The sequence below is a fragment of the Pinus tabuliformis genome, chromosome 7 (genome assembly GCF_031772625.1).
Source record: "Pinus tabuliformis cultivar Carrire ecotype Pingquan chromosome 7, CPIR1, whole genome shotgun sequence".
NCBI classification, from domain to species: Eukaryota; Viridiplantae; Streptophyta; class Pinopsida; order Pinales; family Pinaceae; genus Pinus; species Pinus tabuliformis.
The window spans coordinates 1994823548-1994837838 of record NC_142293.1 but is presented as its reverse complement, the minus strand read 5'-3'; the positions used below and the strand labels follow the sequence as shown (position 1 = coordinate 1994837838).

At 29.9% G+C, this 14291-nt stretch overlaps 1 protein-coding gene across 1 annotated transcript; it reads right to left on the bottom strand.

Moving 5' to 3' along the window:
* Positions 1–2132: 2132 nt before the first annotated feature.
* On the bottom strand, positions 2133–3916 carry LOC149256465 (uncharacterized protein At4g15970-like). The gene is made up of 3 exons (XM_089457426.1): positions 3579–3916; positions 3100–3489; positions 2133–2831 (listed from the first exon to the last, which is right to left on the bottom strand). Exons 1-3 carry the CDS (start codon positions 3735–3737, stop codon positions 2328–2330), a joined length of 1053 nt encoding a protein of 350 aa, XP_089313552.1. The 5' UTR covers positions 3738–3916; the 3' UTR covers positions 2133–2327.
* Positions 3917–14291: the final 10375 nt, after the last annotated feature.

Here is a 14291-nt window from a genome sequence, read left to right as displayed (position 1 = left end):
CACATGGGTGCAACATGATGCAACACAGTGATGATAGACATGGTGTGATGGTGTAGCATGGTGCAACACATGGGTGCAGCGTGATGAAGCACAGTGATGATGGGTGCAACATGGTGTAGCACATGGGTGCATCATGATGCAACATAGTGATGATGGACATGGTGTGATGGTGCAGCACATGGGTGCAACATGATGCAACACAGTGATGATGGACATGGTGTGATGATGCAGCACATGGGTGCAACATGATGTAGCACAATGATGATGGACATGGTGTGATGGTACAACATGATGCAACACAATGATGATGGACATGGTGTGATGGTGTAGCATGGTGCAGCACATGGGTGCAACGAGATGTAGCACAGTGGTGATGGGCATGGTGTGATGGTACAACATTATGCAACACAATGATGATGGACATGGTGTGATGGTACAGCATGATGCAACACAGCGATGATGGACATGGTGTGATGGTGTAGCATGGTGCAACACGATGCAAGACAGTGATGATAGACATAGTGTGATGGTGCAGCATGATGCATCACAGTGATGATGGGTGCAACATGGTGCAACACAGCATGATGAGATGCAACATAGGTAATGGGTGCATCATGATGATGAGGTGCACCTCAGTGATGGAATCACTTGAGTTCAGATCTGCTCCCTCATGTGTCATCTTCTTAAAGAAGATCTGTGCTCTTATTTTGTCAAGTCAAAATGTTGACTTTTGATGTATATGTACTATCTCTTTCTGTTAAACTATTGAAGAACATAAGAAGAATTGATGAAAGGGTTTCCCCACATTGGGGTTTATCCATGGCTGATACCACATCTTGTGTCCTCTTGTCTTGACTTGTTTTCTGGGATTTATGTTTATGTTCTATCTGCGTTTTACTATTATGCTAAATGTGATTGCTAATATGATTTATATTGAGCTAATATAGAAAATTGAAGTAAATTTGCTCTCAGTGTACAACATACCAAAACTTAACAGAGTTGTCTGGGTTTGGGTGTTAATATTTTATATTACAGTGTTTAGTATTAGAATCTCGATTCCTGTTTTCAAAGGAAAATGTTTTCCAGCGGAATATAACACAATGGCAAATAGAATGTTAGGAGGAAATGGATAACTATGCAATTGTAACTACTTTTTATTCAATAAAATTGTTGGTAGTTGGTTTTTTCCTGTTGGTAGTACGAAAAACATACAACGCTTGCTCATAGAATTGAACCATGAATCTCGACAAACTTCTTTTTCATTACGAAATCTCCACGTATAACGCTTGCGTCTACGTGACATTCACTGGTTGCCTGCAACACTGATTTGTCAGTTCAAAAATTCAATGCCGTGAATAGTGTTAGAATTTGTGTTCAGCGGTATATAAGTTGTTGGGTTTGAATTGCTTTTAAATTAGATGATTTATATATTATTTATATTAACTCCATAAAATATATTTATTAATTTGAAAAGATAATAAAATATAAATATATTTTATTAATTTGAAAAGATAATGATATTAATTTTGTTAATTAAAGTTATTATTAGTGATTGTGGTTGGAGAAAGTAATGGAATCTTCTCTACCCAGGGTCATTTCTTGCAAGTTATATCAAACAGTATATAATTTATGATTTTTGATATGAAATATGTAGAGTTGTACCTGTGAATAAAAAAAATATCATGTAATTTTAAATGTTGTAATAAGTGATATGATGACTTTGAAATAATTGGATTTGAATTTGACTATATGTATATCAGTATTGTGATGGGTGATATAGTGATTTTGAAGTAATTGAAATTGAATTACTTCTCAATTTGATTATTTATATATCGTTCACATTGAATACTATGTAATTTAACAAATAAACAAGGAATAAGTATAAACCAATAATTCACTTATTACCTAAATTTCCATTATATCAGTCTGATATTACATTATTCTCTTCCAATAAATAAAATAAAAATAATATTATCCTAATCAAATAAACCCGATAAAAAAATTGTAAACTAAATATTAACTTCATAGACAATATTTACCATATAAAGAGATCCAACAATTAAATACAGTGTGAAAATAATAAATAAAAATATAACATCAATGTCTCCCAATATTCCCAAATGCTTGCAGAATTTTATGATAAAGTTTTGTTAAAACCTGTTATTTCAAATGTTGCGGCCTGACAACCTATACTGACAAAACTTCCACTACTAAATTCTCTACCGTTGATAAGCCTAGCAAGAAAAATGGCATGGCAGATCACCTCAGAAAAATGGCATGGCAGATCAGATCAGATCCCTGATAATGAGCATACCAAAACAAATAATTTAAAGTCTCCAAGAATTTATACATGCATCAGCGGGTCTCCATGATTTTCCCAGATTGGGAGACGATGAATTGACAGTGACGTTTCTGTATTCCGCCCAGTCATCAAGTACATTTCTCAGATCAATGAGCTTGGCCTTGAGGCCTTTGCAGCAGTTTGCGTGCATGGTGTAAACATCAACCAATTCTGGGCTCCTCTGGCAGAATCCCCCAAAATACTTGGTTTCCAAGAACATAAATTTCATACCCCTTGCAGCAAATCCGGTTGTGGACTTCAGAATATTTAAGACGTCCTGCTCTTTTTGGCCAGGGAAAGAGCTTCTTGACAGATACCAGTCTTTGTAAAAACTGATGGTTCGTTCATTGGAACGGACGTACATGAATCCTGTGTTCGCCTCGTTCATGACATCAAAAGGGTTGCCATTGTAATTGTCACAAGTGATCTGGATGTCTGCATCCTTCCCCAGCCTTTCGAAGGGATTTCGCAGCCACATAATGTCAGAGTCCTGCACAGTTGAATAAATTTTATTTTTTCAAATTTAATGTTTCAGAATTTTATGGAGAGGAGCTACTTCAAACAATTAATTTAAAACCAGTTTAATCTTTGGAATATTTTAAACTAAAAAGCCAAAAGCTCACTAAATTCCAAAATATTCTTAATCCAGAAATTTACATTCCTGAAATCCAGAAATTTCGTTGGAACCTTTTAAAACTAAAAAAACCAAAAAAGGCCCGAACATGAGACAAATTTCCCTGCATTCTTTACCCACTTACCGAGAAAACCACACTGTAACCACGTTGCAGAATTTCTGCCAAGAAGCCAAGCCTTCTCCACATCATTTTCAAGTAATCGTCGCTCATGTACACTTTCTCTGCAGAGAAATCAACGCCGCTTGTCTTCAAAGAGTAGCAGAGTGAGTGAATTTGAACGCAGCGGTTGTAGGCCTTTGCATCCAAAGCAACAATTAGCAAATTGTTCAGCAAATCCTGTGTCCCTTCACCCACATGGAAGCTCTCCAGGAAGAGATCAATCATGGTACTCGGCTCAGCCCAGGCCCCATTCAAGGCCGTGATTATTACTGTCTTGTTTGGGTTCGCAGCTTTAGCCAAAACTATATCTAATTCATCTTGAGGGGGAGCTGATGCAGGTACCATTAAATTCTTCTGCACAGGAAAAAACAAAAGATTAAAAAGCATGAGGGATTGAATTTGATATGTGCTGAAACAACAGACAAGGAGTGGCATTTAATCACCCGAGGCAATTTTTGTGCAGATCCCATGGAAAAGTTAGACATTCCAGTAAGCGTGCGTGAAACAAAATGAGTGAGCGCCTGAGAATTCAACGCCCATCCGATGCCTGCGATGCAAAGTAGGGCAAGGAATACCTCCCTCACAAAATGTTTGCGAGCCATTATTGCACAAATCTACGCCTCGATTTTTGTTTATTGCACAGCATTGACAGTGATCTCATTATGCACAAATTTCCGATTGATATGTAAGCTGAAGAGGTTTGAACTTTGCAAGTTGTGACAATCATCACCTTCGCCAATGAAATCACAGACTTGTTGAAATTTTAAAACAGGAAATCGAACAAAGAGCAGGAATTACAAATATCGATCACCGTGTTCGGAATTCTATTTTATAGTTTGGTGGGAGTGGTTTAATTTGTTTATCGATGTCGCTGAAGTCGCTGCAACGGTGGGTACTTTTACCAGGTGAAATATGACTATGGTTATAATGTTAGGAGTATATCCATTTTAACTATAAATCGAATAATTTCGGACATAGATTAATTATAATTATAATTATAATTATTGATTTTGTAGTGTATATATATTATATGTATATGTAATTTTATTGTGTCAAAATTTTATTATTAATTATTTTGTTTTATTTTTATTTTTATCATATTTTGATTTAGTCAAAATGTTTACCAGATATTACATTAAATTATGACATTTCTAAGATGTTCTATTACATTACAACATTTTTATTCTATTGGGGAAGAGAGTGTTTTTGAGTAGGAATAGAGTTGTCTTTAGTGAGACTTTTTGGAAGTTTTTCTGGTTTAATTTCTCTAAAATCTAGCAGGAATTTATTGAAATCACAAGTTTGATGGTAATCCCTGCACAATTGAAGTTCCATAGGGGTTTTTTCAAAGTGTTGATGCAGTTAGAAAACCAGTTTAAATAACACAAACCAAGATTTCACCTAGTTGTCTTTAGTGAGACTTTTGGAAGTATGGTTTAATTTCTGTAAAATCCACAGAAATTTATTGAAATCACAAGTTTGATGGGTAACTTGTGCACAATCAAAGTGCCCTAGGGGTTTTTCAAGGTGTTGATGAGAAATCAAGATTTCACTGAGTTGTTTTTAGTGAGACTTTTTGGAATTTAGTTGTTTTAGTGAGACTTTTTGGAATTTTTCCAGTTTAATTTCTCTATAATCCGGCAGGAATTTATTGAAATCACAATTTTAATGGATAACCCGTGCACAATCAAAGTGCCAAGGGGTTTTTCAAGGTGCTAATGCGGTTAGAAAACCAGTTTAAATAACACCAATTAAGATTTCACCTCAAATTTTTTCATCAGCATCTTAAAGTCCAAAATGTCCCACTAAAGACAACTCCAGTACAAATTACTTCATAACATGATAATAGCCAATTTAACTTCATTTAAAAAGAAAGATAATCCATCACCAATTGAACTAGGACATAATTTTAAAATTAATATAATTTATAAGTTTTATTTTGTGTCTCAAATATACTTAAATATTAGTATTTGTTTGCTAAATATTACTTTTTATAAATTAACATAAAATTAAATATATTAATATTTCAGTAATTAGATTTCCACGATGTATAATTTGATGATAATGTTGAAGTTTCACCTATATTCAGACACACAAAGCTTAATTGATGATACCATGAATAAATAAGTCTAGAACATGACCACTAGAGATGGGATATAATAATTGATCTATTTTATTTTAATTCACAAAGCTTAATTGATGATACCATGAATAAGTCTAGAACATGGCCACTATAGATGGGATATAATAATTGATTTATTTTATTTTAATTCACACAGCTTAATTGATGATACCACGAATAAATAAGTCTAGAACATGACCACTATGAGATATAATAATTGATTCACTTTATTTTAATTCACAAAGCTTAATTGATGATATCATGAATAAATAAGTCTATAACATCACCACCACCACTAGAGATGGGATATAATAATTGATTTATTTTATTTTAATTCACAGAGCTTAATTGATGATACCATGAATAAATAAGTCTAGAAAATGATCACTAGAGATGGGATATAATAATTGATTTATTTTATTTTATTTTATTTTTTTAAAAGTTTGATAGGGTTACATCTTCATCATGTAGGTGGTAAAACAAGATATGAATAAATAAGTCTAGAAAATAATCACTAGAGATGGGATATAATAATTGATTTATTTCATTTTAACTTTTTTTTTTGTAAGTTTGCTAGGGCTACATCTTCATCATGTAGGTGGTAAAACAAGATTTGAACCCAGGGCTTGTGGTTCAGTGAAACTTCATTTCTATGGCCATTGCCAATTGAGCTACCCATAACAAAGTATTTTAACTTATTATTAAATATTGAAAATCAAGTAATAAATTTGAAATCTCACGGTTTTATTCTAGAAATCTTCGACAACAAAGTAATAAGTTAATGATGTATAATAAATTTTATTATAATATGGTCAAATTGATATTACTATTACAAATAATATATTTTTAAATTAATATTACTTTAATAGTGGATTGGAGTAAATTGTGACATGGATATGAGGAGAAATGTATAGAATATGTAAGGTGTATATAATATTTAAGTTGAATTAGGAGTTTATAATTAATCATAGATAGGTTAATAGATTAATATTATTTTAGATTGGAAATGGTATAATTATAAAAATATATTTAGGATTGGAATAAAATAGGGGGAAAATATGATAAGGTTAAATTTTGTATATTATAATAAATTTAAATTTGCTAAATTATAATAAATTAAAGTAAGATTGATATATTCAAGAATTCGTCAAATTGGTATTAGTGGCTGAAAGTTAATATTAGAATAGAGTAGGTCTCAACTAATTCCTAGTCATTGGATTTAAACTATTAAAAATATTATAAAGTATTTAGTAATTTATGGTTATTTTTAATCAAAATCGGACAAAGATTTTTAAAAACATGACTTTAAATTTTTTAATATTTATAATTCCAGTGTCCCAAAGGTTTTTCAGGGTGTTGAATCCATTTATGCATTCAAAAATGTACTTTAAATAATAAAAAATCTTGAAATTGTTTGCTAGATTTTGATGAAAAAGGCTATTTCATCTATAAGTTAGACTACTTCTTTGGTGAATAATTTCATATATACTAATATAAACAATAGAAAAGAATTAATTTCTACCTTCTCATCTTGATTGCTTTTTTTATTTTTATTTTTATTTCATTTTATCTTACTTTATTCTATTTTATTTTTATTTATTCATTTAACTAAATTCTTTTAATCCATTTTTAACCAATGATGTGATTATTCCTAAAGACAATATCATTATTAAAAATTAGATTATAGTTTAGTACAAAAAGTAATTCATAATTTAGAACTAGATTAGATTAAATTATGAGAAAAAAGGGAGAGATACAGAAACATTATAAATTTGAGATCATATGGATTAATAATATTATTTTATATTAATAATAATAAAGGATAGAGGGGGACGGTGGGGTGATTAACAATAGAAAAGAGACAGGAACAAGGGGGGGCTTAAGGATGGTTAGGATTGATATTAGAGGATAAAAAATGTATATTATGCTTCCAATACTCGCTTAAGTGAAACCCATCTTCCCAATTCAAGATGTTAGGGAATTTTTCAATTTCAAAAGATTCCCTAATACATGCTTAAGCGAAACTCATCTTCCCAATTGAAGTTATTAGAAAATTTTTCAATTTCAAAAGCTTCCCTAATGACTCGATTCGACTGGAAGGGAACGAAGGCCGTGATTTTGGATTTGTCGAAATAGATCAATGTTTACTATTATGGGAGTGTTCTGCGATGACATATTTAGTGGTCCAGTTATGGTAGGTGTTGGCCATATTTTCCTTTAGGCAGGTTTTGAAGGACCTCTCAATTTGTCCTATGTAGGACATTCCACAACAAGGTATCACATAGAATCCATAGCCAAGCATGGGGTCATTTTTTTCTTTGGATATTCTGAAGAGTTGGCTAAGTGTTGATTGAGGTTTGAACACGGTTTTGATGTTTCATTTAGATAGGATTTTGGAGATATGATTAATAACTCCCTATATCTAGGGAATATATGCAGGGAAGGGAGATTTTCACTAACACTGAGTTTTTGGAAGGGTTTTTAGGGTTGGGATGGAGAGCCCATCCCCACCCCCGCATTTTTCTCTCTCTTTCCGATTGTGAACTCCCTGCTGCCTCCCTCTATCTTTTCTATTATTATTATTAAATAATATTATTAATATTATTAATTCCTATAATGTCAAATTTGTAATCTTTCTATCTCTCTAGCTCTTTCACTTTCTAATGACAATTTAATATAATATAATTATAAATTATAAATTATTTTTTGCTCTAAATTATTTCTTTATATTCTATTGTTTATATTAGTTTATAGCTCGAATCAAATCACTGTCTAAATACTTTATAATGATTCTAATATTAATTTTCAACTATTAAAAATCTTCAATATATCAATTTAATTCTAATTTATTATAATTTACCAAATTTAGCCTTAGTATATTTTTCTTGCCCTATTTTATTCCAATCTTTAATATATTTTTATGGTGTAGTCTAACTGATACACGAAACAGTTTTTGTCACCATAATCTTGTGGTAAAATTTCAAACAAGAATGTGATTTTTTATTAGTTAAAGTACATTTTTAAAGAATCGAGGGTTAAGCGTCATTGTGATGGCCCAATATATAAGGTGCAACTCTCGTTTATCCAGGGAACATTGACAAGATTGCCCATATTCTTAGAAGAATAATGTTTCCTCTACTTTCAAGCCCCTTAATACCATTAGAAATTCTCTCAAATTCGTTAAAAACCCTATTGACCCAAGGACATGAAAGGAGTCTCTTCGATCCCATGTTCCTGTGGGGTTCCCTACATTGGAGAAATCAGTCACTCTATTAAACAGAGAATCCTAGAGCATGCAACAGACATCAGACACAACCGATCTCACTCATCATCTCTTGTGGAGCATGCAGAGAAATATAAGCACCATGTATGCATTGAGGATGCGTAAGTCCATTGCCAGGGTTGATCACTTCCATCATAGGAAGTTAAGAGAGGCTATTGAGATTGAGAAACATGGTATCAATCTCAATAAGGATAATGGATGGAAATTGAGTAAGAGCTCGATTCCGATTCTTTCATCCTAACTCTTTTTTTTTAAGAAGTTGTGACCCCCTTATGAATTTATTTATAACTATGTGATTATAATTTCTTTTATGTAAAATAATAGTATTTTTATTAATCAATAATTTCATATATGTACAAACAAGTAATAAGTATTATATTATAGTTATATTATTATTTTATATTATTCTATTTATTTATTTATTTATGAAATAGAAAAAGGGTTAATTTGTATTATTTAAGAATAATATGTTTTTGTTTTATAAAATTATATATATATATATATATATATATATATATATATATATATATATATATATATATATATATATCTTATTAATAAATAATTTTATATTTATTAACAACTAGTTTTTAATCAGAATTAAAAAAATATATATTATATTATTAAATAGCTAATTATTAATCGGTAGTTTCTAACAACTAATTTTCGATTTTGATGCATCCTTGCTGTTTATTCATTAGGATCTATGAGTTTTTTCACTTTTGTCCTAAGGATGAACCACATTAGTTGGTTTGAAACATCAACCAAATAATATTGATGTGATTAAGAGGAAAGACATGCTTATTGCATAAATGGATTCAACACCCTGAAAAACCCCTAAGCCACTCAAATTCTACAGATTATATAAATTAAACTAAAGTTTTTAAAAATCTCTATCGGATTTTGGTTAGAAAACATGCAGTGAAAAAAGCCACTTTATGTATAAGTTAATATTATGCCATTTTTATAATTTTATTCCCCTATTATATTCCATTTCCAATCTTAAATGATACTAATCTATCTATAATTTATTATAGTCTCCTAATTCAACTTGAATATTCTATATATTTCTCCCTATATCCTAGCTATAATTTACTCCAATCCACTCTCACACTAATATTAATTTAAAAATATATTATTCTAGCCCTAACTTTCATGTTCTAGCCCTATTTATTCATGCTCTAGCACACTTCGTATGATCAATTAAACTTTATATCCCTGAAGATGAGTGAAGTGTTCACCTGAAATTCCTGGTCTCACATCTCATTGAGAACACACAACTTTCTAGTAATATTCAACATCATCATCAAATATATTAATAATAATTTATATTAAAAATTTTGAAAAAATTATTATAAATATTCACTTATTCTTTTTTTTTTTTTTAATTTATTTTTAATGGTTGATATTTGAGCTTGTAAATTAATAAAAAGTAATTATTATCTTAAACTTAATTATGTGTAGTCTAACTAATACACAAAATGACCTTTTAGCCTGAATATAGTAATACAATTTCTAGCAAAATTGTGATTTCTTGTAGTTTAAAATAAACTTTTGAATGAATAAATGAATTTTTCACTATGAAAAATCCCTAAGGCACTTCATATTTGCAAATTAAACATATTATTTTTAAAAATATGTATTGAATTTTGAATAAAATTGACCAAATATATGCTCTAAAAAGAATCATATCATATATTAATTACACTACCTTATCTTAATTCATAATCTTGATAAAAGAAGCATAATGACCTTTTTCATGACACTTTTTATAGTTAAGTTTAAAAAACTTGAGTTTAAGTTGTTTAATATGTAGAATTCAAGCGCCCTAGGGGTTTTCGAGGGTGCTAAATCCATTTATGCATTCAAAAATGTGTTTTAAGCAACAAAAAATCACATTCTTGCTTGAAATTGTCTTGTGGGATTGTCATGAAAAAAATCTATTTCGTATATAAGTTAGACTACATCGATAAAAAATATCATAACCTTTGATTTTTAATGCATTTATAAATCATAGTGTTTAATTCTTGATTTATTTATTTATAAATTATGAATTCCACTTATAAATTGAGAAGAACATTTTAATATATTTATAATTATTTACTATAATTATTGCTAAAGTGTTTAATGGGTCTCTCATACGCAACAAACTTGTATTTGTATTAATTAAATCATTGATATATGTAGCTATATTTCATATTTATCATTTTAATGGACTACACACATAATTTATATAATAAATTTATTATTATCTTAAATTTTGATGGTCAAATTTAACTACCCTACATTATTATTAGCTATTTTTTATTAATCTTAATTGGTTTTAAAAATATTATTAAATTGTGTTTTTTTTTTTTAATTTCTATTAAATTAAATAGTATATATAAGTATCGAGTAGTTTTAAGTGACTTTTTGGAAAGTTTTCCGGTTTATTTTTTGATCTAATTTGTCTAGAATCCGACAAGGATTCATTGAAATCACAAGTTTGACAGGTGAACTCTTCATCATTGAAGTGCCCTAGGGGTTTTTGAAGGTGTTGAATCCATATATATAATCAAAAGACTAGTTTAAGCAACAAAAATCAAGATTTGGCCATAATTTTTTTCACCGATCTCGGCCATAAATCTACGAGAAACTCCAAAAAGTCACACTTAAAGACTACTCCTATAAATATTACTTGAATCTATAACCTACTAAACAATTCATTTTTAGTCGCTAGATTTGATTAGGTTAATGTAGCTTTTGAGAAAAATGTTATCACCTATGGGGTTTCGTTATAGAAGATGGTTTTGTACTTTATATTTATTTAATCTATTAGTTTTTTTCCCATGGTTTTGTTATAGCCATGGTTTTGTACTTTATATTTATCTAGTTTTATAATTTTTGTTCATTAAGTTTTCTAATCAAGATACATTATTGGTAGGTAGAATTATTTGATGTTCATTTACATTTTACATTTTATATTTATATATGTTTGAATTTGAACATATCAAGCTAACATTTAATTTATTAATTTATTAAATTTTTATCCCAGCCTTGAGGATGGGATTCGAAATCTAAGAGAAGAGGATAAAGAGCTTATCAGAAAGGATTGTGCGGTCATTTTAAGGAGAGCAAAACCCCCAAAGAAAAACTTGAACCATGCGCAATTAATAGCCTCGAAAACTTTGAGAAATAATGATGACATAGTCATATTAAAGGCAGACAAGGGGGGCAACCATAGTAACGGATAAAGAAGAATACATTACCAAAATGAGGGACCACCTATACGACAGTGGTAACTACAAGAAACTTAAGGTGAACCATATTTCCAAGATTACTAGGATTGTTAAAAAGGCCATGAAAGACTCCAAACTTAACGAAAGAATAAAGAATTGTCTGAACTTATAAATAAGGAAAAATTAAAACCTGAGGACAAAATTGTGAGTTTTGATGTGGTCCATCTTTTCACTAACATTCCGTTAGATGAAGCTCTCCAGGTGGTAAAATAAGTCGCGAACCCTCAGACTGCAAAGCTTGTTGAAATATGTCTCTGTTCTACTTTCTTCACCTTCCAAGGCGAACTCTTTGAGCAGACATGAGTTTCTATGGGATCTCCACTTTCCCCTATAGTAACTAACCTCTTTATAGAGAAATTTGAAAATATTGTGCTTGAAACCTTCCCTCTTAAGCCTAAATTCTGGATTATATTTGTTGATGACACTAGTGTAAATTGGCCTCATAGGGACAAAGAGATGAGAAAATTCCTTAACCACCTCAACAATTTATCCAATGACATCAAATTCACAATGAAGGAGGAAGAAAACAATAGTATCCCATTCTTGGACATTCTCCTCCTCAAAAATAAAGATGGATCACTGGGACATAAGGTGTTTAGAAAGAAATCACACATAGACAACCACCTGCATGCGGAATCTCGTCATCACTTGGTTCAAAAGATGGGGGTACTCAAAACCCTCTTCACTGGAGCTTTAAGAATATCCGATGTCAATCACGTTGATGAATAAATTGGATATAAGAATAAAAGACATCATTAAAACCATCAAAAGAGCTAAAACAAAAAATCTAGTTAGACCCCCAAGAACAAACTTGCAAGCTTCCAACAATAAAGCCTATCTTCCTTTCATTCAAGGAGTCATTGATAAACTAGCCAAGGTTCTCAGAAATAAAGGGATTGAAACCTATTTTAAACCCTTCACTACCATAAGACATAATATGAGATCTGTTAAAGACAATCTGGATCACCTCCAACAAAAATAGATTTACAAAGTCATGTGTTCATGTGGGAATTGTTACAGAGAGACTGGGAGGTCCTTTAAAATCAGGCTAAAAGAACATGGTTTTGACATAGTAAAAAAATAGCAGAACTAAGTATTCTGCACTTGTAGAACACTCAACCAAGACATGTCACAACATATGCCTAGAAGACACTAAAATTATTGCTACAGAGAAGCACCAACACAAACAAAAAATGAAGAGAACTCTTGAAATTATAAAGCATTCGCAAAATCTGAATAGAGATGGAGGTCTCGAAATTAGTAGAAGTTGGATTCCTATTCTTTCTCAAAATCAACCTAAACAAAAACTTACATAATTTCATCCTCTCCCTTGCATTTCCATCTTCCTCTTATTCATCTTCCCCCCTTTCTCTTCATCGGACCTCCCACATCCTCCCATTCCTATTTTCCTATCTTATAATAAAAAACTAACTACCCCCTCGTTATGATATAATGATACCTTATCAAAGTAAATTATTTTCTTAATCTTAATCTTAATTTTAATTATTAACTCCATTTCTTACATATTAGTAACTTCCCCTAATAATTATTAGCCTCTCTCGTCACTCTAAAAAGCATTATCATTAATATGTATAATTCATAAACTTAATAATTATTATTAATACAGGCTTAAATCAAAGAAAATATTTTATTAATCTAGTTAATATAATTATTATATTATTAATTCTATCAAAAATTAAAATAATATTCTCTTAAATTATAATTAAATAAGATTAAAATGAATATTAATTCTTATAAAGTTATTAATTATAAATTAATGCCCAAAGTATTATCTCTAAGCATTTCATAAATTTCTAAAGATTTTTAATTATATTGTAAAAACTCAATTATAAAGAAAATAATAAATTGTGGATTAAATAATAATATTAATATTATTAAAAATTAAAACTTTATAATTATACATTATAATTAAATACATTAATATTAATATTAATTATAAATAAAATCATTTCAATATTGATTTATAACCCAAATATTCTTATAAAATTACTAACTGTAATAATTATTAAGTATTATTAATTATTAATTAACCTAACCTAAAACATGTCGGCTACCATCATTCTCGTTCTCTCACACCTCTATTTATTCATCTTTTTGAGATCTAGTTTTAGATCTTTTGATCTATCTTGATGATGAGCCATAGTGGATGGCTCGAAACGTCGATTTAAACAATCATGGATGTGATAATCCCAGAAGAAAACACTACACAAAAGACTAATCACAAAAACCTCAAAACAATAATAACTTAATAAATATTAGTAATAGAGGCCCAAATTAAAGTTTATTAATCTAGTTAGTAATATAATGATTATATTAATATTATTAATCAAACTTCATTATTAAGTAATAATTATTACAATTAATGAATTTTAATTAATCTTCTCAATAATCATTCATTCCTATCTTTATTATTCACCATTATAAGCTTTATTATTAATTATTATTAAATTTG